General features: G+C 37.7%; 1 protein-coding gene across 4 annotated transcripts; it reads right to left on the bottom strand.

Annotated features, from left to right (window-relative positions):
• Positions 1 to 334: 334 nt before the first annotated feature.
• Positions 335 to 22,940, bottom strand: LOC139952958 (uncharacterized). Of its 4 annotated transcripts, none has more exons than XM_071952312.1 (17): positions 22,735 to 22,940; positions 21,557 to 21,681; positions 20,482 to 20,748; positions 19,904 to 20,101; positions 19,351 to 19,458; positions 17,696 to 17,853; positions 17,122 to 17,275; positions 15,988 to 16,119; positions 15,403 to 15,588; positions 14,442 to 14,526; positions 13,987 to 14,087; positions 13,151 to 13,287; positions 11,870 to 12,087; positions 10,619 to 10,642; positions 7,622 to 7,761; positions 7,123 to 7,237; positions 335 to 6,319 (listed from the first exon to the last, which is right to left on the bottom strand). In XM_071952312.1, the coding sequence occupies exons 2-16, from the start codon at positions 21,647 to 21,649 to the stop codon at positions 7,142 to 7,144; spliced, it is 2,097 nt and encodes a 698-aa protein (XP_071808413.1). In that variant the 5' UTR covers positions 21,650 to 21,681; positions 22,735 to 22,940; the 3' UTR covers positions 335 to 6,319; positions 7,123 to 7,141. The 4 variants fall into 4 exon arrangements, with proteins under 4 accessions (XP_071808413.1, XP_071808421.1, XP_071808404.1 ...); XM_071952320.1 differs by lacking the exon at positions 22,735 to 22,940 and adding an exon at positions 22,397 to 22,590 and having other exon boundaries at positions 335 to 6,004; XM_071952303.1 differs by lacking the exon at positions 22,735 to 22,940 and adding an exon at positions 22,397 to 22,589.
• Between the last annotated feature and the right edge of the window lie 1,719 nt (positions 22,941 to 24,659).

Here is a 24,659-nt window from a genome sequence, read left to right as displayed (position 1 = left end):
GACACTATAGCGAAAACTCGGAGGGCATTGGAATGTATAATACTGTGGTATGGATGGTTGACAAGACTTTAAAGCAAGTAATATGAGTGAGTGTGTGAGACTGCGCATGTATGTTGCTGGTCAGTGGTCGACTAAATGTGCGCACTCGAACTTGCCCATAGCGGCATACAGTTATATGAACAATACACAGAATCTCTAAATTCATTCACATAAAATAAAAAATCTATTTCATTTCATTTACAGAGTACTAATTTCAAGAAGGTTCCTTCGTACATACTCACAATACGAAGTAATATCGATCAAATCAATTAGTACAATCTTGAATATTAATTCACATAATATAATTCTCATTATTTACATCAGATGGAATATTAATATAACCAATCATAAAAGATGATAAATTTAAATGTTATATAGCTTTATGAAAACACACACAATTTAAATTCCTTTCATTCAAATATCAACTTAAATCAAACAATAAAAATGTGAGAAATTAAAGACCAAATGATATAGATGAAAAAAGGGAAAAAAAAAAAAAAAAGCAATAGACCCCATGCACAACGTGCAGTGCACATGCGCGCACGTCTCCTGTCCGCTATTTTGTGTTTCAAAATGTGCACAAAGGAATGGACTCCCACAAAAAGACAGAAATGGTAGACGCTAGTGTTCAAAGGTGGTAAACACGTGTACCAATTTGTTTTGTGCGTGTTTTGACACCCTAAATGGGGAGCAGAAGACGCATGTGCAAGTACACGTGCGGTACAACAGTTATATGCTATTTTTTCTGGTGTTGTCTTTGGTGGTATGTGATGAATTGCATTAACTTTGGTGCATCGTACTTTTTTTTATAACTGTCTTAAACTGCAATAATCAAGAATTACAACGTAACTACTGTGCATTTTTAACATGATTCACTGAACCAAATATTTTCAACAACAACAATTTCTTTTTAGAAGTTGTTTTTCTTCCAACAATCCTGATGCTAGAGAAACAGTTGAGTACATAGGCCCTATACGGGAGATTGAGAGAGAGAGAGAGAGAGAGTGGCATACAATAGAGAGGTTTTGCAAGTCTACGGATTCACATACAGATCTACTGACACGATGACACTCTTTGTGTTTACATGACGCGTATCTGCGACTATTGTATTTTGCATACATGTTAGCAACGGATACAGGGGCTCGTATACGTCGTAGAAAAACGGATACTGTTTTGCAGACTTTTAGGTGTCTTTTTGTCCCAGATAAAAACATTTCCGACGAAATTGCTTTCACTGGTATCGTGATAGAAATTTTTTTGATATAGATAGAAATTGTTATTAAGTCATTTTGCAAGCAAACGATGAGAAAATGCAGTGTATAAAACACCGGGTCTCTATAAGCCATGCTGGTCAGAAAAACACTCATGATGAATGCGAGCACCCTCAAGTGACACATACCTCATATTTTGCGAAACAAAATCCAACAAGCGGCTGACATCAACTGATACAGTTATCATATCCGTATCTGTATCTGTATCTGCGAGCTTGCGAAACCTCTATGTTATTTTGTTTATCACTTACTCAAATACTCTATGATCAATGATTATTTACACTAGACGAACAAGTAATGTACTTGTACATGTGCATGCTTACTGAACCAGTTACCCTAATACTACTACAGTGTACTTCAAAACACTTTTGTTTTACCACTTAGCAAACACTCTTATAGTGCGAGAATACATATATGCTTTATCATTACTCCCAAAAACAGTATTTTGGACCCTGGTATAAAACAAAAATTCTGGTTATACTATAGTTGAAGAGACTGGGCTCAATTTTATAGAGTTGCTTTTAAACACAAAAAGTAGATAAGCATAACAAAACTGTGCTTACCAAAATACAGTTACAATTTGTGACTGGTATCCTGCCCATTTCTAATAAATAGACTATTGTTAAGCAATATTTTCTGCTTTAAAGCAGCTTCATGAAATTGGGCCCTGGTCACGAACGGACGGCAAACAAAAAAAACCTTGTCACAATAATTTATTTAAATAAATATAAATAATTGATATCAAAAAGTAAACCACAATGGAAACTGACTGGGTAAATTTTAAATAATTTTAGGGTGAACAAGGAAAAAATGTCATGAATGGAACTTGAACCAGAGCTCCACCAACTGAGTTGATATCACATTTGGTTAAATTCTACCCTGGGGAGTTTTAGAGTCCAACTTAGAGAAAAACAAAACCTTATAATGGTTGTACTGAAGAAGACCTGCAATAACTATTATTTTTATATACAGATAAAACAATGAAGAATACATCAAGAAAAAGCCTGAGAAATATAAAGGATTTGTAAGAAACTTAATAAAGATAGCTTAATTATGATATGTTTCAAGGGATTGTATACACTTGGTTGTTGGAACCCACTGTTTATAGTGTAGGGTTTTGGGGAAATCGCCAAAAAGCTAGAGCGGTTATGTCCCTGCAGGAAGTATTTAATCTTTTGTAGGAATACACAGTCTGAGAAAAATTACGCATCTCATAAACAAGTTTTGGGGTATATAAACCTTTTCAATAACTACACTGCTTTCAAATGAAATTATTCTCACAATGCTTTATACTTCCGTAAGCTGCTGGAGACTTCAAAACAAAAGTAATTACCTTTAATTATAAGATTGATTAACAAACATTTATATTCCCTGGAAAGGGTTTTAGTACCTTTTGAATGTGAAGCTTTGGGTCGTGACAAGAATCCTTAATCAATGTGATAAAAGATGTATGTTTACCAGTAGAAGTTTCAGCTTCATTTGACGTCAAGTGCTCAAGAAAAAAACTAAAAATCACAAAGCACAGTTTCAGGAGAGCCGTGCAAATCCGCTGTACATGCAAATATAATTTGTGTGTGAAATTGTTGTACTCATTTCTCAAAAACTACAGCACCTCAGCAAGTAATATTTTAAGGGGTGCTTTCTACCATCATTGTCTATCCTGTTTAAGCTTTATGTAAACCTGTGTTTCAAGTCGCTTAAAATGTGCCCAAAACCCTTTAATTCTGTTTTGGTTATGTTTAATCTGAGATACTTCAAGATAACAGCAATCTGGTCACAGTTTGAGGGAGTATTCTAGATCTCTCAGAACCATCCTGTGGGCATTTTGTAACTGCTCCCTTCCCGTTTGTCACCACTCACTTATCAGATAAATTGAAAAGGCCTTTCTGACTTGATTGATCTTGGCATGATGCCGATGTTCTATATTGACTATTAGTAAGTAGACTGTCTGAAAAGATGTACCAGCATGCCATAACTGGGTCTTTAAAGCCATTGGACACTTTCGGTACAGAATTTTTTTTTAAAGTTGAAATCATTTTTTTAAAGGCATTGGACACTTTCAGAACAGAAAAAAAAGATTTACAAATATCTTACAGGGTTTACAGAAGTAATGGTGAAAGACTTCTCTTGAAATATTATTCCATGATCTGCTTTACTTTTTGAGAAAACATTAAAACAATATAAATTCTCAATAGCAAGAATTACGGATTTATTTTAAACACATGTCATGACACGGCGAAACGTGTGGAAACAAGGGTGGGTTTTCCCGTTATTTTCTCCCGACTCCGATGACCGATTGAGCCTAAATTTTCACAGGGTTGTTGTTTTATATATAAGTTGTGATACACGAAGTGTGGGCCTTTGGACAATACTGTTTACCGTAAGTGTCCCATGGCTTTAAAGGCAAGGAATGTTTGGTAATCACTGTTAAAATTAATGACAACAAAAGCCGAGTCACACTGCAGCGATAACGAAAAACGATAACGATCACAGCACAAAGATAACGAATTCTATTGGTTGAATTGCTCCACGCAGAATACGCTCATGCAACCAATAGAATGTGTTCTCTTTGAGTCGTGATCATTATGATTTTCGTTATCACTGATGTTTGATTCCGCCTTAACAACTATTAGTTAGAAGCCTATACACCATGTACATGTAGCAGCTTTTGATAGTATAAAGCATTTTGACAAACATTTCACTTTGAAGTAAAGTGGTTAATGTTAGTAGAAAGACAGCAGTTTTTTGTCCCCAAAATAATTTTACTCTGAGAAGCGTAACTGTCAGAAACACTTCTCAGATTGTGCTTTCCTTTTTTATATAGGGATTATTCTTCCTTCTTTACGGCAATATCTAAGAAACATGACCACGTTTAGAAATGCAATGTTCACATATGTACGTTTAAAACACTTGCATACCTGTTCATATTGTGTTGTGTTTTCATTTAGCTTTTGAGAAAGACTCTGCTAAGGTAGAAACTGTCAGGCCAATAACTATTTTTGGTTATGGTATCATTACATGAATTGATATCTAGGATTTAACCTATTGATGGTTCCAACAAACAAAGGAATACTTTGCCTTTAACACTGACCTTCTAAGTAGGACAAGTGACATCTTTACCAGGATGTACCATAGGTGTTCTTCAATGCAGTCAGACTGCCTTAAAACAAAATGTAACTCAAGTGCAATCTCGTACGACATTTCTACAAAAGATTTCTTGCAGCCAATTCAAAGAGGACCCAGCAATATAATATTACTCTTATGCATGGTCCCCTGTTGTTAGCCATGAGGCATTGATATTTAACCCAATGGGTTTCATTGGGCCATGAACACAAGTCTTGACACTCCTGGGCTGACAGGTTTTTTTTTTTTCTTCAGCCCCGCATCTGGAACTCTCTACCACTTAATCTTAGATCTTGTTTCCGTACCTTAAAATTCACATCTCTTCTCAAAACTAATTTCATGCCATAGGTTTTCAAGGACTAGTCGTGTCTGTTTTTCTTTCGTTTTGTTTTTGGTTTACTGCATCATGAGCACCCAGCACGGTGGATACGTGCGCATTACAAGTCCCTAATAGTATTGATATCATTTTTTAGTATTTTACATGCACCATCATTACAATTGCTACATTATATTATAATGGAGAAAGCTGGTATTCATGTTAAACCATTAGATGCCCATTGAAAACACCAAAACAGGTCAAAGGTCAATGTTGACCCCTATAGGCGACATTAAATACACTTTAATTGATGACATCAGTGTACCCCTTCAATCATGGAGCATCCTGAACTCTAGAGGGCAGTGTTCATTATATTGGATCAGAGCCAGATATTGGGAGAGTTACAAAAAATTTCGATTAGAAGCCATTTTGTTACCCAAGAAACGCATGGACAAACACGGGGGGCCAGACCAGTCTGCCGATTGGGGGTTGTGCTGCATTTGGAGACAAAATGGCGTACAGCAACCACGTGACCAAGGAAAACTGGTCCCTCCATGTCGCAACTCTCTCCATACACAGCTCTGTATTGGATCTCAGCTGTGTGTGAGAGAGTTGCGATATATGGAAGGACCTGTTTTCTTAAGATATCCACTGAGATGTGGATCTGTTTGTAAAGATGTCTTATGCTAACATGTGGATTCGATTTATAAAACTATCTTCTAAGATATCAAGTAAGATGTGGATTAGATTGTTAAAGATTTCTCCTCCACATCATGCATACATTACTGTACTAACATCAAACTTTATCAACAAAGAGCACCACTTAATATAAAAAAACAAACCCTCAATTCAGCAATTCTGACGATTTAGGCCTCTAAAAGATTGATGATAAGAATTAAAATTGAATGTTGAATTACAGAGAAAGTCGGAGGCCTAAAGTTGCCGAGATGTTTATACTGAACAAACTGATAGAGTCCAATTGAATACGAAAATATGTTGAGTCACAGAGCCAGTCCGAGACTTTACTGTGAATGATAAAATCTGGTTGAATAAACCCGCATGTTGAATCATAGAGTCAGTCCTGAACCCAATATTGAATGTTGCCATGATGTTTCCATCAAATGTTAGAGTTTGATCAAATCTAATCGAACGTTGAGCCACAGAGGTAGTCCGAGAGTGAATACTGCCGCGATGTTTATATCAAAATGACATAGTCCGCTTAAGTACAATCGAATGTTGAATCACAGAGCCAGTCCTAAAACCAATAATGCCACAATGTTTAATACCAGTTGTTAGAGTCTGATCGAATACAATCGATGGATGAGTCACAGAGCCAGTCCGATACCCAATGTTGTCGAGATGCTTACATCAATTGATACAAGTACGATCGAGTCCAATTGTATGTTGAAACACAGACCCAATCCTAGAGCCAACGTTGCTACAATGTTTATACCAAATGATAAAGCATGATCAAATCCAATCCCATGTAGAATCCAAAAAACAGTCCGAGACCCAATGTTGCCGCGATGTTTATACCAAATGTCATCAGTTTCAGATGTGGATTGACAAACTAGTTGGGAGAAAATTGAGCTGATATAAGTATTGAATTAAATTTCACTAATTATATTTTTTTTGCAAATATTCATTAGTCCTGGTAAAGCCAAGGATTCGCAAAAGAGGCAAACTTAATCACCTAGCTATGAATGGACAGGAGACAAGGAAGGAAGTGCCAGGTTAAACCCAAGGGAATTATTCCAGGGAAACCCCACCCAACTAGTAGGGCTGATAACCCAACACATAGTATCCCTGTCTGAACTTGAACTGGGTTCCTACAGGTGGATGGCAATGACAACCACCACTAAGCCAAACCCACCCCCCTTCAGGTTTTTCAGGGTGTTTTTTTTTAACTTCAAAATCAAGAACAATTTTCTTGAGATGATGATTTGGTCAATCAGTTACCAATGTCTGAAATGACAGATTTTATCTTAAAATGTATTACCTGATGGGTAAATACATGTAGGTAATTTTAGCTTAAAAAATTAAAAGGACTCGGTAAGAAAAAATATATATATATTGCTTTACACACATCGGTGCTTCCCCAGTGTGTTCTGTATTAAAACCTAAACACTTTTTTGTACACAGCCTTTTGGCGCTCTGTAGCTGCAGTTGAATCTTACAGGTCATGCCGGAACACCACATACTAATGGTCTCTTTATGAAAAGGTGTTGGCTCCGTAAAGAACCCTGGTTCTTTCTTTCGATATTTTACCAACATGCTCCAAATCCTCACCAGGAGATGATCATAAAACAACCTTGACTTAGGCAAAATCATATTGAAGAGAATACAGTAATAAAAATGAAAGACTAGACTTACCCAGTTCCAGTTGTGGAAATCATCCAAATACCGTCTCTTCACAGAATTTCAGCTGCCAAATCTTGCCTCCATAAATGTCAAACTTTTCCCTTCCCATTATTGAGATAAGTTCAGCCTGTACAAATAAAAAAAATAAAAGTAGAGATAAATTTAGAATCATATTCCAAAATTTAAAAGTTATGATGTTGATGACAACACAGCTTTTTCTTAGAAGCTTTGTTGTTGGGCATGATTCACAGTGTCAAGGCCGAGTGGTTAGGAGCATCGACTACAAGTCCTGGTGGTCAAGTCATCAGAGTGTGGGTAGTGTATCCCGTTGTGACACTTGTGTCCTTTATGAGCAAGTACTTTACTGTAAGTACTTCTTTCACCCAGAAGCATAAATGGGTACCCGCGAAAAATATTGTGTATGAAAAAGCCTTTGGAGCGCTACAGTTACCCAGGTTGTATGTTCCTCAGGGAGCTGAGAAAGATTATAGAAATATAATTGTTCACTCACTTCAACTAAATCTTGGTCCTCATTATCCAGACTCTCATAGGCTTTCTGTAAGAGCTCGATACCAATTCCTTGCATGATGTCTTTCCTTAATGCAGCTATTCTATCCATCAATCGTCCCGATGTTGTCATGGTTGCATTCCCTGAGATAATAAGAGGTTGAAGGTCAAGAGGTCAACGGTTAAAAGGTCAACAAAGGATAAGAGACTACGCCAAAAATTCATGAACCCATTTCAAAGGCAGATTATGGTACTTAAAGCCAGTGGGCACTATTGGTAATTGTCAAAGACTAGTCTTCACAATTGGTGTATCTCAACATATGCATAAAATAACAAACTTGTGAAAATTTGAGCTCAGTCGGTCGTTAAAGTTGCGAGATATTAATGAATAAAAAAAAAACACCTTTGTCACACGAATTGGTGCTTTTTGATGCTTGATTTCGAGACCTCAAATTCTAAACTTGAGGTTTCAAAATCAAATACGTGGAAAATTACTTCTTTCTCTTCAGAGGGAGCTGTTTCTCCGAATGTTTTACACTATCAACCTCTCCTCGTCACTCGTAATCAAGAAAGGTTTTATGATGATAATTATTTTTAGTAATTACCAATATATCCACTGTCTTTGGTTAATTGCCAAAGACCTGTCTTCTCACACATGTCTCACTTGGTGTATTCTCAACATATGCACAAAATAACAACCATATGAAAATTTGAACTAAATTTTGGTCGTTGAAGTTGCGAGATAATAACGGAAGAATAAAATCCTTGTGACACGAAGTTGTGTGCCTTTAAATGCTTGATTTCAGGACCGCAAAATCTAACTCTAAGGTCTTGAAATCAAATTTGTGGAAAATTACTTCTTACTCGAAAAACTACGTTCCTTCAGAGTTTATGCTAACAATTATTTTGCGTAATTACCAAGTGTCCACTGCCTTTAAAGGAGAGGTATACCTTTGGTCATTACTCCAAAAATTACAGACCATAAAACTTACTTGGTCAGAAGCACTGCAGCTGTTGAAAATTGTGAACGTTTTGAGAAACAATTCCCCTTAAAAAACATTTCAACTTTTACTGCATGAAACGCTTCTCAGGTTGTGTATTCAAACTGCAGATTATTCTTCCTGCGTGGAAATTACCACTCCAGATTTTTCGACAATATCTCAAAAAATGCTACCATCTTTTGAAATGTAATCATTCAAGTTAATTTTACTGTAAACACAAATCAAGCTGTTGTCTTTTCTTTGGCGTAAATGTACTTGTTTGTGAGCAACAAAGACCACCACCATATTTTTAGTGCAAAATGAACTTTTAAATTAAAAAAAGTAAAACAAAATATCATGCATAAATTATAAGTAAGACAAATGTTTTTATGCAAATATGAAGGGAGTTCATTTTTTGTGTTAGAAAGCTAAAGACACCAATGATGTATCATGCAAATCATGCAGACAAATATTTACTTTGATCAGGCCAGTCATAACATCCCAAAACAAAATGTAACTCATTCTGATAAAGTTTTTTGAAGCGTCTGAGTACTTTTTGTAGGACAAAAAACACAATGTCCACAGATTTAAGATAAACAGCTTGAAGATAATGATGATAGAAAGCTTCCCTAAAAATATTACTTGCTGAGGTGCTGTACTTTTTGAGAAATGAGTAAAACAATGTCACAAAAATAATTTTTAACTCAGTTATCATGAGACAAAAATGATTTTAGCATGTAAACACGTATTTTCATATCATTGTTTTACTAATTTCCCAAAACTACAACACCTCAGCTAGTAATACTTTAAGTGAAGCTTTCTACTTTCATTATCTTCAAACGGTGTAAGTTTAATGTAAATCTGTGGAAATTGTTTTTGTGTTACAAAAAGTAACCAAATCCTTTAACTGAATTCAAAACAAATCTCGCTTTTTCTTGAACCAACAAAAGGTGCATAATACTTCAGACATCTCAAATGAGAAATGGACACAAACTCTGTTACCCGAGTATTTCCAATAGATTTAGAATGATAAACTAAAATGTGCACAAATTATAAACTGTTTGTACATGTAGTTCTCATCCAATAGATGGCACAATACAACATTTTTTGAAGGATACCAAATGAATAAGTCAGTCAAAGGTATAAAGGAATGGTGCATCATTGTCACACATATGGGACCCCATCATACCCCAAGTTTCACCCCGGGGGAGAACACAATCAGCCAAACCACCATCCAGTGGCCAGAGCAGGAAACAGCGCCACCAACCGACTGGTGGTGCCTCCATCTGAGGATGACTAGTGGTACTAGTCGAAACGTAAAACGAAAATTATGTGAGTACATGTATTGGCTGCTTTTTTGTAGAAAATTTATTTCATAAGCTGGTACATGGTTTAAATGGAAGAGTACATTCATTCTGATCCCAAATTTCTAAGATATATATGTTTCACTAAAAGCAGCCTCTCCTTTATGTTTTAGAAACGGATGAAAACAGTTTCCATATTTGTTAGCTTTGGGTAAAATAAAAACTACTTCACAGTTCTAAGCATCTTATTTGTATGGTAATCATTTCTAACAACAAAAAGTGGCACTTCAATAAGATTGTTTTGATGATTCCTGAACATGAAAACCCTATTTACTTGGTTAGGATTCAAACCCACGACCCATGCTAAATAGAGCAGATGTCTTACCACTAGAACACCAAGAATGCCTGGTAGCTAGAGGTAGTTCAAATCCTATACTTACACATTGGTGTACGGGTAAAACCAAATAATAGTTTTTAAACCAATACAAATCTAACATCTTTAAATTATTGCTGTGCCCGCTGCTGAATTTTTCTTGGTTATACCCAAAATAATTTCTTCATAATTCTGCCCTTATATCAGACTCATACTTTGACAAAACCAAAACCTACATGAAAGCACCACTAAGTGTTTATAAACTCATTTACAATGATGGACCATTCCTTAAAATTTAAAGATCAAATGAAATAGTGCAATGACAAGCTGGGAGTCAAACTCACTGGTATAGGGAGATGCTGGGGAGCCTGTGTTTGAACAGAAGTTTGGTACAAGCAAAGGATTTTATAAAAAAAAGAAATGTCAAAATATTCTCAAAATGCAATTGTAGACATGATAGACATTCAAAAGTGTAGTCAAATGACCAGGAGCAATGTTCAAGGTAACGGAATGATTTTTAGTTGCAAACATTGTATGCTCTAAAGTTCCAGCTAACCTCAATGCTTAAAGGCAGTGGACACTATTGGTAATCACTCAAAAATAATTATTAGCATAAAACCTTTCTTGGTGACCAGTAATGGGGAGCTGTTGATGGTATAAAAAATTGTGAGAAATGGCTCCCTCTGAAGTGCCATAGTTTTCGAGAGAGAAGTAATTTTCCACGAATTTGATTTCGAGACCTCAAGTTTAGAACTTGAGGTCTCGAAATCAACTATCTAAACGCACAAAACTTCGTGTGACAAGGGTATTTTTTCTTTCATTACTATCTCGGAAGTTCGATGACCGATTGAGCTCAAATTTTCACAGGTTTGTTATTTTATGCATATGTTGAGATACAGCAAGTGAGAAGACTGGTCTTTGACAATTACCAATAGTGTCCACAGCCTTTAATAGGTGGATCAATGTACTGTTACCGTACTCACATAATGTGCACATAATGCTACATTTGTAAGGATGGGCATTCACTTAGTTGTGGAGAATTTTTTCACAATGGAACAAAGGCTGCGACAATTTTCTTTGTTGTACCGGATCCCTATTAGAAGTTCTTTAGAAAGGGGAATAATAAAATAATAAAACTTCCCACAACTGCCCATACAAAAGAAAATGTGTACATGTAAATAGTGAGTGTGTGCATGTGTATCGTGTTTTAACCCGATTTGGCGATACAGCAACAGCTAATTTTGAATCCTGCCATGTAGTGGGACCCAAGTTACATGACAATGTTGATGTGGAGGATACTACTAATTTTCTGTTTAGTAGAAACGAGCAGGATACCAGTCACAAATTGTACATTTGGATTTGGCTGGTAACCTCATTCTGGTAAGCAAAGTTTTATTGTGCTTAGCTACTTTTTGTGTAACAAATTTTTGACTCGTCTGGCAGACTACTAAAGAAGGGAATAGACTCGCCCGTCGCTTTTTTCACTCGCATTTGGCGACCCAGAGTCCGCTAATTTCAATCACTGTCGTGAAGTCGGACCCTGCTGTGAAGTCGGACCCATGTTAGATAACAATATTGATATGAAGGATACGTACCTAGTCCTTTGGGTGCCCTAGGAGCAGCAGCTCTGATGTAGATGTCCATCGTACCGCTCAAAGGGTCGGCAGTGATGTTTCGACTGGGAGGTTCGGCAAAATCCGGTATGTCTTCTGCTTCTTCCTCTGGCTGTTCGTTGACTTCTTCCTCTTTCGGATTGTCCAATTTCAGAGTGGATTCCAAGAGGGAGGAGAATGCGGACAGCTCTTTGTCGTTGCTACCACAATGTATGTGGAAAAAAGATGAACAAATTCACTTTGACTATCTACAAATAAGTTGAAGTAAATGGGGAGGAAGGTGGGGGTGGCGTGGTGGTGGCTCAGCTGAGCGTCTAGGGCAGTGGACTTAAGTTCTGTAGTTTACAGAATGTGGATTCAAATCCTGACCTGGACTCAATTTCAAAAAAGCTGCTTAAAGACACTGGACACTATTGGTAATTGTCAAATACAAGCCTTCACAGTTGGTGTATCTCAACATATGCATAAAATAACAAACCTGTGAAAATTTGAGCTCAATCGGTCAATGAAGTTGCAAGATAATAATGAAAGAAAAAAACACCCTTGTCAAACGAAGATGTGTGCTTTCAGATGCTTGATTTTGATACCTCAAATTCTAAATCCGAGGTATTTAAATCAAATTTGTGGAAAATCACTTTTTATTTTGAAAACTACTCCACTTCAGAGGGAGCCGTTTCTCACAATGTTTTACACTACCAACCTCTCCCCTTTACTTGTTACTAAGTAAGGCTTTATGCTAATAATTATGTTGAGTAGTTACCAATAGTGTCCACTGCCTTTAAACACAAAAAGTGAAAGAAAATTATGCTAAACAAAAGTACCCAGCCAAAAAAACAATTTCACTTGTACCAATTGTGACAGGTATCCTGCTCATTTTTGCTTAGCAGGCAATTGGGCGGTGGACACAAGTTCTGTAATTTACAGCATGTGGGGTCTGGACAGTCGATTCAGTTGAGTCCTTGAGCAAGGCATTTTATCTTAATTGCGTCTCTCTACCAAGGAGTACAAATGGGTAACGGTGAGAGCTGGGGAGTAACCTGCGACGGACTGGCATCATGTCCGGGGGGAGTAGAAATTTTTCAGCTGTTTCATACCAATGAAACAAGCCTGATGAGCCATATTTGCTTGGGACAAGGTTTTATATTCTTAAAAAGTGTTGATATTCCCACACCAACATCACCAAGAAGCAGGCTGTTAACTGGCAAAGCTCCTAAACAACCCAGAAAATTAGTTTTATTAAACATACTTTTTAATGAATTTTACCTTTTCTTTTCTTTCTCTGGAGCTTCTGAAGAGTCTTCGTCTGATGAATCCTCACCGACACTTGGTCTTTCTTGACGACGAACTACCGAATCTACCTCATCTTTACCTTTGCTCACCTCACGACCTTTTGCTCTTTGCTAGAAAAAAATCCTCATCGTTAGACTTTGATTGAGTAAGAAATTACCGTATGATTTGAAAAACAAGATTTAAAGCGTATGATTTTAACCTTGATTTTAAACCGTCGTATTTTAAACTGTCGTATGATTACCGTATGATTTGAAAAACAAGATTTAAAGCGCAAATGTACAGTGTAACATGTTTTGATCTATCAATATAAACCACAAGGGAAACTGACGTTAATCCGGAGGTCGTTGGTTCGAATCCCACTCTAGTCAATTCTTTGTTCAACCCCAAAAATCATTTACAAATTTACCCAGTCAGTTTCCCTTGTGGTTTATATTGATATCTGTAACAAAAAGTCGCATCCCCTTAAGGTGATCCCCTAGCTGCCGCTTCCCAGGTTGTATCGTAATTTGGGTGTGATCCCTGGCTACACAGCAGTTAACGGTTGTATGGCTTCTGACTGGCACCCCTGAACAAAGATATTGACAGGGACACCGCCAATATAGGGCTAGATAGCTCAGTTGGTAGAGCGCCGGCACGTTAATCCGGAGGTCGTTGGTTCGAATCCCACTCTAGTCAATTCTTTGTTCAACCCCAAAAATCATGTTTTGATCTAGTATGGCTTCTGACTGGGGGAGGGATGTAAATAGCGCCTGAGGAGAGGCCAAGGTTACTATTTGCCCCCCGGGAGTGTACAAGACCCATGGACTTACTCTGTTTGGTGGGGTTGGATCTGATTTAGATCGTGTGGCTCTCGTCTTGATTTCTCCATTGCTAGACCTTCTACCGGCTGAAGCATCAGTGGAACTTCGTACTACAAAAATAATAACAACATCATCATTAAATAGTTCATTAAAAAACCCGCTTTCAATGTATCAGTGTTGAGCTGTTAACAAATTGCATTTGAGATTCCGAGTCCTTTCGACTGGTTTCACGATATGCATGTATGCTAAGCATATAAACTTCTTCAACAACATCTCTGCTTATTGCTTAGCAGCTTCAGCGTTTAGCTGTTACAAATGACATTTGAGATGCTGAAACCTTCCGACTGGTTTCATGATATACATGTATGCTTTGCAAGTAAACTTCTTGAGCAACATCTCTGCTTTACTGCTTAGCAGCTTTTCAAAAATGGTCCACAAACACAGAAGTCCAGAAATTAACTGACCTGTTGGTCCTGACGGTACACTCTCTTGCGATTCCCTCAATTTTTCTCTTCGTCTAGCTCTGGCAGAGGCATTCACTGATCGTCTCTAAAAAAGGGTTTAAAATTTAAAGATAGAGATACAACCCAAGGTTTGTGCCAACACAGTGTACATGTGTAGGATTTAAAACTTAAAACCTATTACAAACTATACCTCATACATATTCATGACTGAGAGTCAAGTTCTCATTGATCCATTCACCATCACGAGCCAGGTGTTAATTTTGCTAACTACCAAGCGCGCATGTGAATTCACGCAAGTGGTGATTGCGCATGACAAGTAATAGTTCCCCGGGAACTATTCTACCTGTCATGAGCATTACCATTGTGCGATGTCATCCCAGGGTACTATCTACTTGCCGTGCGCTATTTACGATCGTGGAACATTTTATAACAGCTGAAACATTAATACGTGAACAATAATGGACTGAGCTAGAATCATTATGTATCCTTCCTTGTTTTTAATAACGAATCACAGAATCAGTCAGTTTTTGTGTTCATCAGGGTCAGGTTTTGTGCTCGAGTGCAGACACTAAAAAAAGTTCATGAACAAAATTATCCAGAATGCATTTTATTTCAGTCGTCATTACCTCTTGCTCCTATTTGCAACGGTAACTGAATATGTATGAAGTATAGCAAAACAAATATAACATGGTTTCTTTCATGTGACTAGTCGATTATTAGCTCCCCTCGGTATACAAACTAGTTTGTCAACTTCCAATACCTCGGGGAGCTAATATCGACTAGTCACCCTCAAACCATGTTATATTTGTGTAGTAAGGTTTGCAGTCACACCATGTACACGAGTATGATTTCTAAGGTTACACTGTTTTGGAACTTGTTTTGAAGTAATAACAAAGGTATACCCTCCATTTAATAAATTATAGGGACATCTGATATGAAAATGAATAATTGTCAGACTCACCCCTTCTTCCTCTGTTCTTGGTGTAGCAACGCTCTCTTTGGAGCTTGATACGGAGCTGGAAGACGATGACGACCGTATCCTTGAAAGATTACTCGAGGGCTTCTTACTAACGCTAGCGCTCGTCCTTGGTGTACCGGCTTGGGCAGGCGGGGTTGGAAGTGGGCGGCCCTTCCTTGCAGAGGGCACCTTTAGGAATATTCAAGTCGAATTTAAAATGGTAAATGTGTGTTGTGTAACGCACGTAAAAGAACCAAGTGCACTTATCACAAAGAGAAGGGGTTCGCCCCGGTGTTCCTGGCTGGATTGGCTGCATATTGCGCCACAGCACCTTGTAAACCATTACATGGTGCTCTGTAAAAGGAGTAGATCTCATAATTCAACTGTAGTCCTACATACCTTTTAGGAAAATAACAAATGTTGAAGCACCTTCAGTGCTTAGCTATTTTTTGTGCTTAAGCACCTTGCAACTTTTTGTTTCAAATATTCAAGGAATAAACCACAAAGGAAACTGTCTGAGTAAATCTTAAATAATTTGGGGTTGAACAAAGACAAATGTTTAAAATTTGGCTTTAAACGCATCATTACCTTCAAGCCATCTTTAGCAGGTACAGCGCTGTTTGATGAATCTTTCTTTTCTTTGGATCCTGATGATGGCCTCGTCTTTGCAGACTTCTTAGCTTCACCTGCTGAAGACGCTCTGTTTTGAGAGGTAGGTTTCTGTGTGCAAGAAAATAACAGTTTACTTTGTTATCTTACAAGAATGTACGTCATATCTATGCTATAATCAGGCATGCAACTGCCTGTTGAAAAAAAAATGAGGCAAATTTTGGTAGGAACAACGCAAGTGTGGAGCGAGGCAGCCCAAACGCCACGGGACATGAGACCCACAATGGTACCCTAGAAAATGTTGAGATTTATTATGCTCTAACATGCATTGTTAGCATGTACTAGGCTTATTTTACATTATTGTAGTGGTACATTGTTGTTGCCAGGCATATACAGTACTAGTTTTTTTTTATTATTTTTTATTTTAGCGCCGATCATTTTTTTAAACGCGGGGAAATCCGCGGAAACGCGGAAGAGTTGCATGCCTGTATAATGCAACGCAACCCAATAATACAACTGTTCTAAAATACTATGTAATTATCCCATAATATTCTACAACTATTCTATAATATTCTACCCAAATTAAAGCTTGAACGATCTGCATCTTTTTTTATTCTGTATAGAGTTATTTCATAAAAGTGAATGAGAAAAATCCAACTGAAAATGATTTATACTTTCTGGGTGAAGATAAAAAAAAACAGTTAAAGGAACACGTTGCCTTGGATCGGTCGAGTTGGTCTCTGAAAAGCGTTTGTAACTATTTGTTATAAAATACATATGGTTAGAAAGATAGTGTTAAAGTAGAATACAATGATCTACACAAATATGCCTCAAAATTGTGTGGTTTTCTTTTTACCGCGTTGACTAACACAGTCGGCCATTTATGGGTGTCAGATTTTTGACTCCCATAAATGGCCAACCGTGTTAGTTCGCGACGTAACATGAAAACCGTGCAATTTTGAGTGATACTATATTCTACTTTTAAAACATCTTTCTAACCATATGCATTTCATAACAAACGGTTTAGTATCGACCAACCCGACCGATCCAAGGCAACATGTTCCTTTAAGTTGCATCTCATCTTTTTTACTTTAGAAACGACATTTGTCAAACCTTTGCATTCTTGGCGGGTACTTCATTAATGGGTGAGAGAGGACTTCCATGAGGGAGATCACTAACGGATGCTGTTCTAGGTGTGTTTTCAACAATGTCTGCAGCAATGTCTGGTTTAGATGATCTACGCTCCGAACTACCAGAACTAGGTCGTCTGAAGGAGGAAGGTAACACAACAAGAAAAGAGTCTTACACGAGTGTTTAATTTAAAGATGGTACACATAGCCCTTATTGCAAATATTGCTCGCCTGGCCGACAGCATCGCAGCAAAAAAGCTCTAAACATCGCTATCAACTCCAAGGGAGGCCTAGCACCGTCTCCTATCTGGAAGAGACCTAGAGGCCACCCACGATCATCCTGGGCCCCAACAACTTGGGCGGCCTAGCGAAATCGATCACATGTGGCATGAGGCTGTAGGAAATGGATACAGGAGATCGGCGCGACGGACCCTTGCTGTTTCTGTGGTTGATTGATTGATTGAGTCAAGGAAGACAACCTTTCATTGTTCTCTTTATGCACATGGAGGCTATTGCATTAGGCGCTTTACAAATGTCTTTACTATTATTATTATTACCTTGACCGTGTACCTTCAAGAAAGATAGCAATGTGCGTCTTGATGAAAGGGTTGCGGAGAATACGAGCAACGCTGGGTCGTTTCTCTGGAGCCAAATTGAGCATTGCCTTGATGAGTTCTATTAAGTCGTTGCTGTAAGTCTTGGGCATAGCTGGCATCTGGTATCAAGAAACATGAATTCAGGAATTGGCTTTTCTTTACAAGTACACACTTTTAAATCGCGTTATTCCTCAATTAAAAGCCATTGGACACTTTCGATAAACAATATTGTCCAAAGGCCCACACTTCGTGTATCACAACTTATATATAAAATAACCAACCTGTGAAAATTTAGGCTCAATCGGTCATCGGAGTTGTGAGAAAATATCGGGAAAACCCACCCTTGTTTCTGCACGTTTCGCCATGTCATGACATGTGTTTAAAATAAATCCGTAATTCTCGCTATCGAGAATTGATAATTGTTTTATAATGTTTTCCCAAAAAGTAAAGCATTTCATGGCATAATATTTCAAGAGAAGTCTTTCACCATTACCTTCTGTAAACCCTGTAAGTTATTTGTAAATCTGTGAAGTTTTTTTTCTTTTCTTTTTTCCGAAAGAGTATAACGCTTTAAAGCCATTGGACCCTTTCGGTAAACAGTGTTGTCCAAGGCCCACACTTTGTGTACCACAACTTCTATATCAAATAACAAACCTGTGAAAATTTAGGCTCAACCGGTCATCGGAGTCGGGAGAAAACATGGAAAAACCCACCCTTGTTTCCGCGCGTTTCGCCGTGTCATGACATGTGTTTAAAATAAATCTGTAATTCTTGTTAACGAGAGTTTATATTGTTTTGCTGTTTTCTCAAGAAGTAAATCATTTCATGGAATAATATTTCAAGAGAAGTCTTTCACCATTGCCTTCTGTAAACCCTTGTAAGTTGTTTGTAAATCTGTGAATATTTATTTTTTTTCTGTTCCGAAAGAGTATAATGGCTTTAAAATGAGAAAGGCTTAGACAATCGCCAAGAAATGCAATGATCACTTCAATGCCAGGCCTGTAATTACACGGAGGCCACTGTCTCTTATGCCCCTTTTATTTGCCTCGGAGCCCTTACAAATATTTCCCACATACTTCAAGATATTCAAATGGAAGTGAAAAATAAAATTCTCCACGCCCTTTCAAAGATAAAATGCCACACCTGCAACGTGATAAAGTTTCAGCTTTCCAATGATAGACTATCCCAAAGAAATGCAAAGATCACTTCAAAGTGCCAATTTTTTGGAAAGTGATACATTCCAAACAGTTTATGTTCGTTTGATCATCTTCAGTCCATGCTTTTTCTGTATCTGCCCAAAGGCTATGGAATAACCTTCCCGCTCATGTTAGAAATTCTACTGGTCTCACCCCTTTTAAAAAGGCCCTCAAGACTCATCTTTTCTCTACCTGCATGTAATCTGGGTTTCTCCAGTGTAACCCCCCCCCCCCTCCTCCTACCCTGCCCTTCTGGCTCTCTGTTCTTTTCATTTTCCAGCGCTTTGCATCCTCTGGTAAAAGGCGCTATATAAATGACATGTTTATCATTTATTTATTATTCAGTCATGTTCCTGAGACAGTTTGTGATTCCTGCATTAATTTTGTTTGCAGCAATTGCATAGGAGCCCAAGTTCTTACCTTGCCTCTAAGAATTTTGTAGACCAATGAGTTCATGTCTTTAGCATTGAAAGCATGCTTCAAAGTTGCCATTTCATAAACACAGCAACCTAGCGCCCACACATCAGACTGTAAAGAAAACATACAATTGTCAAAATGCTATTACTGGAGCAGGTAGACAGCTTTCATATTTAAAGGCACTGGTTTATCTTCTGGTAATTTCAAAGACCGTTATTCTCGCTTGGTGTATTTCGACTCAATTGGTCATCAAAGTCGCAAGAGAATAATAAAGGAATAAACTACAGATGCTTTCACATGTCTTTTATTAGTTGAGTTAGAAATTACTTCTTTCTAAAAAAACATGTTATTATTTAAGAGTGAGCCATTTCTAACAATATTTATACTACCAACATCTCTTTAATTGCTTACTACATAGTAAGGTATTATGCAAACAACTGTTTTGAGTAAAAAATAAAAATAAACAAATCTTGTCTTAATTTCATGCATACTTCACCATAATGACCACTACCTCTGACTTACTGTACCAAACTTTTCATTACATTCATGACCCTACCTTATGGTTGTATGGTTTGTTACTGAACAGCTCTGGGCTCATGTAGTATGGAGTACCAATCAATGTTGTAGCCATGTCGTTATTTCCCTCTAACACTCTCGCAATGCCAAGATCACCAACTTTGATGATCTTACTCTTGGTAAGGAAGATGTTTTGCGTCTTGAGATCACGATGCAGGATATTCCTTTCATGCATGTACTAGAATTAAGAGAAAAGATAGTCCCTTATTGAAATAATAAGGTTCTAATCATTGATCCTACTACATTGACTGGATAGGACACATAGAGCATACACAATGAGTAAAACAATGTCATGAAAATACTTGAGCACCTCAGCAAGTTATATTTTCAGGGAAGCTTTCTACCATCGTTATCTTCAAACTGCGTAAGTTCAGTGTAAATCTGTGGACATTGTGTTTTTGTCCTACAAAAAAGTACCCAGACCCTTAACCCTTGATTTATTTGATCTTTTAGCTATAGAAAAAAGCAAACTATTAATGTGTTCATAATACATGATAAATTAGTCACCAAAATATATATGGTGCGTGAAAGGGTTCATGAACTCAGTTAACCTCTGACCTGTAATGCCATAGCGATCTGCACAAACCATTCCACCACCTGCTTCTCCATCAGCGCCGTTCCCTTCTGGTCCTTAAGTCTGCAGTAAAGATCACCACCATCACAGAAACCCATGACGATGTAAAGGTAGCCATCTTCACTCTCGAACGAGTCCTTGTACGAGACGATGTTCGGATGACGAAGACGAGAGAGAAGCTTTGCCTCCTGCTCAGCCGCCGTTCTCTCTCGTTTAGATGCATTTAGCATTTCCATCTTCTTGATGACAAACTGAGTAAACAAGAAAAGAAAAGCACTCAGCTTGCTGCCACAGATTTCACCAAACTCTTCCTAACTTAAGAATAATCTTAGGACTTAGGACGAGTTAAGTTATTTAATTGATAGACGCTAGGACGGATTGAAACCATCCCAAGTTACTCTTCCTAACTCAAGATAGGATTGACCCTAATGTTTCAGGAAATCAGCTGTTCAACACTTGAAAGTAGGGTAGAAAGTCGTGTTCCCATTTTGTTTAAGTGTTGCTACTTTTCTGTAAAATTACAAAATAAAATCCAATGGGACGCATGGTAAACTGACCTCACTGTCAACTTTCCGAGACGTAAACCAACAGGCCGAAAGAGGTCGCTGAAGACTTCCGCGCAGCCACAGTAACTTAACAGAGCCGCTAAAATGTTCAATGGAAAAGCTCTGCCAGGTAAACCTACCAGACCAGCTGTAAAATACTGAGCAAATATCAATGATTTTTAAGTCCAGGGCCCAATATTATAGCGCTGCTTGCTGTAGCAGAAATATTTGCTAAGGCGCAAGCGTATTTCACAGGTTTGCATAAAAATTGGGCGGCCATATTGCCCGTTTACCATGAATTTGCATTTCGACGTAATTGTTTTTCGCACGATAAGCACAGGAAGGTTAGCATGCCTTTTAGTGTGCTTACGGTTAGCAGCGCTATGAAATGGAAACCACACAGTAAGCACAAAATCGGCCGCTAAGCAGCACTATGAAGTTGGACCCTGGTGGGAACGCACGTTATACTTGTGTGTAAAGTTTTAAATGGGTAGAAATGGAGAAACCTTCTTACCTGTTTTCGATCTTTCCGGTGTTTTGCCAGCCATACCTCTCCATAGCTACCCTTTCCTACCACCTTCAATATCTCATAGTGATCCAGAGACATCCTGGCTAATCAATACATCACTAAGTAAGACACTAAATAGTGAAAAAGAGAAAAAAGATCAGCACTCAACAGCAAAATATTTAGATGTGTCATTTCATGCCAATAGTCAATAGATGTAAAATGTACAATAGCCATAAAGGAAGCCGTTGTGAACACCGTCATGACTGTGGGACAATTAGTTTTTACCCTTAATTATATTGTAGCCTTCATTTACACTGACCATGCTGACTGACAAGTATTTAAGCATGGTATACTTAGTTAGTACTTTCCCCAGAGTTCTCTGAAATAAAAACCGCCACAGGCAAATCACTTGGGTTGGGATTCGAACCTATGAATATGATGACTCACGAATCCAAACCCACATACCCAGGTGATTTGCATGTGGTGGTTTTAATTTCAGAGAACTCTGGGAAAGTACTGAGGCTGAGTATGACCTATGACCTTTGCTTGCATTGATTGACCAGAATCCAGATGTCCAACTAACCATGTACAAACTAACTAGTCCATCGAGCCGGTTGCCATAAACAACTATCAGCAGCTCAGGGAACATAATTAGGCCTACAATCAATACAAATATGTTAAACTTAAAATGTAAAAATGGGGGAGGAAAAGTGGTGGCAGGATACGGAAAGTTATCCCCAGCAAAATAGCCATCATGATCCCCCCATGATGATGATGATGATGATGATAGCAATCTCTGCCACTCGCGTGTGTGTGTAATTTTATGATTCATGATTGAAGAATCACCAATCAAAGCACTTGAGCTGTGACACTTTCACAATCGTCAGCAGCCATGGTGTTTAGTGATGCACGTGTGTGCTGCTGACAGAATTAGGACCCGTCTCCTCAGTCCTTTTCATGTCTCTGTCTTGATGCAAAAGGCAAGATCGTAAATTCGTGTAGAGCGCGCGGTTTTTTGACACACAACGCGTCCATAGAAACAGATTCCATTTTTTACATTATCAAACAATTTTGCCAAAATTTAATGGTTATTTACACACAATCGAAATCAGTAAAATCAAGCGAAAGTACATATTTGACATCGTTAAGTAATCATCAAACGTTGATCACAATAATCCACTCACCTGAGCTGAAAAACATAATCAAAAACGTCGAGATAAAAAGTGAAACCCTGGGCTAAATGACCCAAATCCAGAGAGTGCGCGAAACTTGGTACTTATTACTAATTGGATATTCGAGCATTCTCATGTGTTTGTGTACACCCACGTTCCCTTCTCGCGCGGTATCATCCGCACTCCGCACCCTCTCGATCGTACCCGTGCAGACAGGTAAAAACTAGACTTGGTAAGTCCATCCAGAACTCATTATGCATGCCACTGCTAATGGTCGAGTTCCGCCCCGCTCCCTCCCCCACCTTCCCCAGCCTCACAAACATTTTAATATTCAAGTGAAATTTATGTGATACCTTATATGTTTTGGCTATTTTTTGTATCATAAGAAATTTTAAAAACTGTCTACGGTCAAAATAAGAAAGTATACAAGCAGCGAATGAGATTGTCGTGACATAATCACGTGACACAAAGCACATGTGTGTACCGCCATTTTTAAAGACCTACAAAACATGACAGTGTAGACAGATTTACATTACGTCGCCCTTTTTCTCGAACAACTTCAAGATTTTACTGTATTCAAGAGACACAACTACCTACAAAAGTGTGATTGTGAGTAACTTAATTATTCGTGATTGAGATGATTGTGTTATTAAGGATTTTTACTCAAAGAAATTGAAGATTTTGGGGGATATATTTTAGGCTCGGGCTGCTCTTTTTATTTATGTTCCTCTGATTCTGAATCATAAAATATAACTATATAATAGTGCAGGTGGTGGGTGAATGGTGTGAAGACTATGAGCGGTGCTCCTTAATCATCCCGGATTCACACATAAATATAAGACTAGTGTGAAGGTCTTATATTTATTTTAATTCAATTTGTAAAATTATTTCTGCGTTTAATTTATCTTATTTTGTTTTAAATTTACTTTTTATTTTCTGCTTTTTAAAATTTTAGTAGACCTACTAACTATCTGAACATGCTGAAAAGAGGGGGGCGAGAGTCTGACTGAGTGATACTTTTAATTGTGAAAACTTGTTTTATCCTGCCACCTGACTTTTTTGTTTGACTTTTTCATTCGAAAAAAAATAATAGTAGTATCTAATTTGGAAAAGTTTCCGTATGGCGCCACCACTTTTTCATTCGAAATAAAAAAATATAGTATCTAATTTACCTGATTGATATATCCTTTTTTGTAAAAATGAGTGAAAAGGTGGTGGCGCCATACGGAAAGTTATCCTCTAATTTACCTTATTAATGGAGATAGGCCTATCCCTTTTTGTAAAAATGAGTGAGAAAGTGGTGGCGCCATGCGGAAAGTTTCCCTTTTTGTTCATTGAAACATGATATAGGCCTATAGTCTAGGCGATTGGTGAAAAAATTGCCCAGAAGGTGATAAAAGCATGAAACTTGGCACAAATGATCATAACAACATTCTCAACCTTTTCAGGGGTGGAGCCACCGAGAATTGTATCCAGCATAGCAACGGTTGCTATGTTACATATTTCCCATAGCAACTAACACAAAACATGCCCACAGGCAATTTGAAAATACAAATTTAAACTTTTTATGCATGTTTATCTTTACCCATCATGTTAACATCAATCTGGAGCAAATGGCAAATACAATAGGCTTAACATGGTTGCTAGGCAACATATTACCCACAGCAACTAAGTTTTCCATAGCAACCGGCACAAAAACTGCCCACAGACAAATGTAACTTAAATATTTCATTTTAATATCAATCTTGAGCGATTGACAAGTTCAATACAGAAGGCTTAACATGGTTGCTAGGCAACACATTTTCCTTAGCAACCAGTACATAGGATGTCTATACATACTATTTTTTACAACGATTATTATGCAATAAGCATTTTAAATATTAAAAAAAAAATCCTTAGATGCTTACTTCACTCAAAAATGTTAATATAGATTGCTT

The sequence above is a fragment of the Asterias amurensis genome, chromosome 2 (genome assembly GCF_032118995.1).
Source record: "Asterias amurensis chromosome 2, ASM3211899v1".
Classification (NCBI taxonomy): domain Eukaryota; kingdom Metazoa; phylum Echinodermata; class Asteroidea; order Forcipulatida; family Asteriidae; genus Asterias; species Asterias amurensis.
This window is presented reverse-complemented; position numbering and strand designations above follow the sequence as displayed.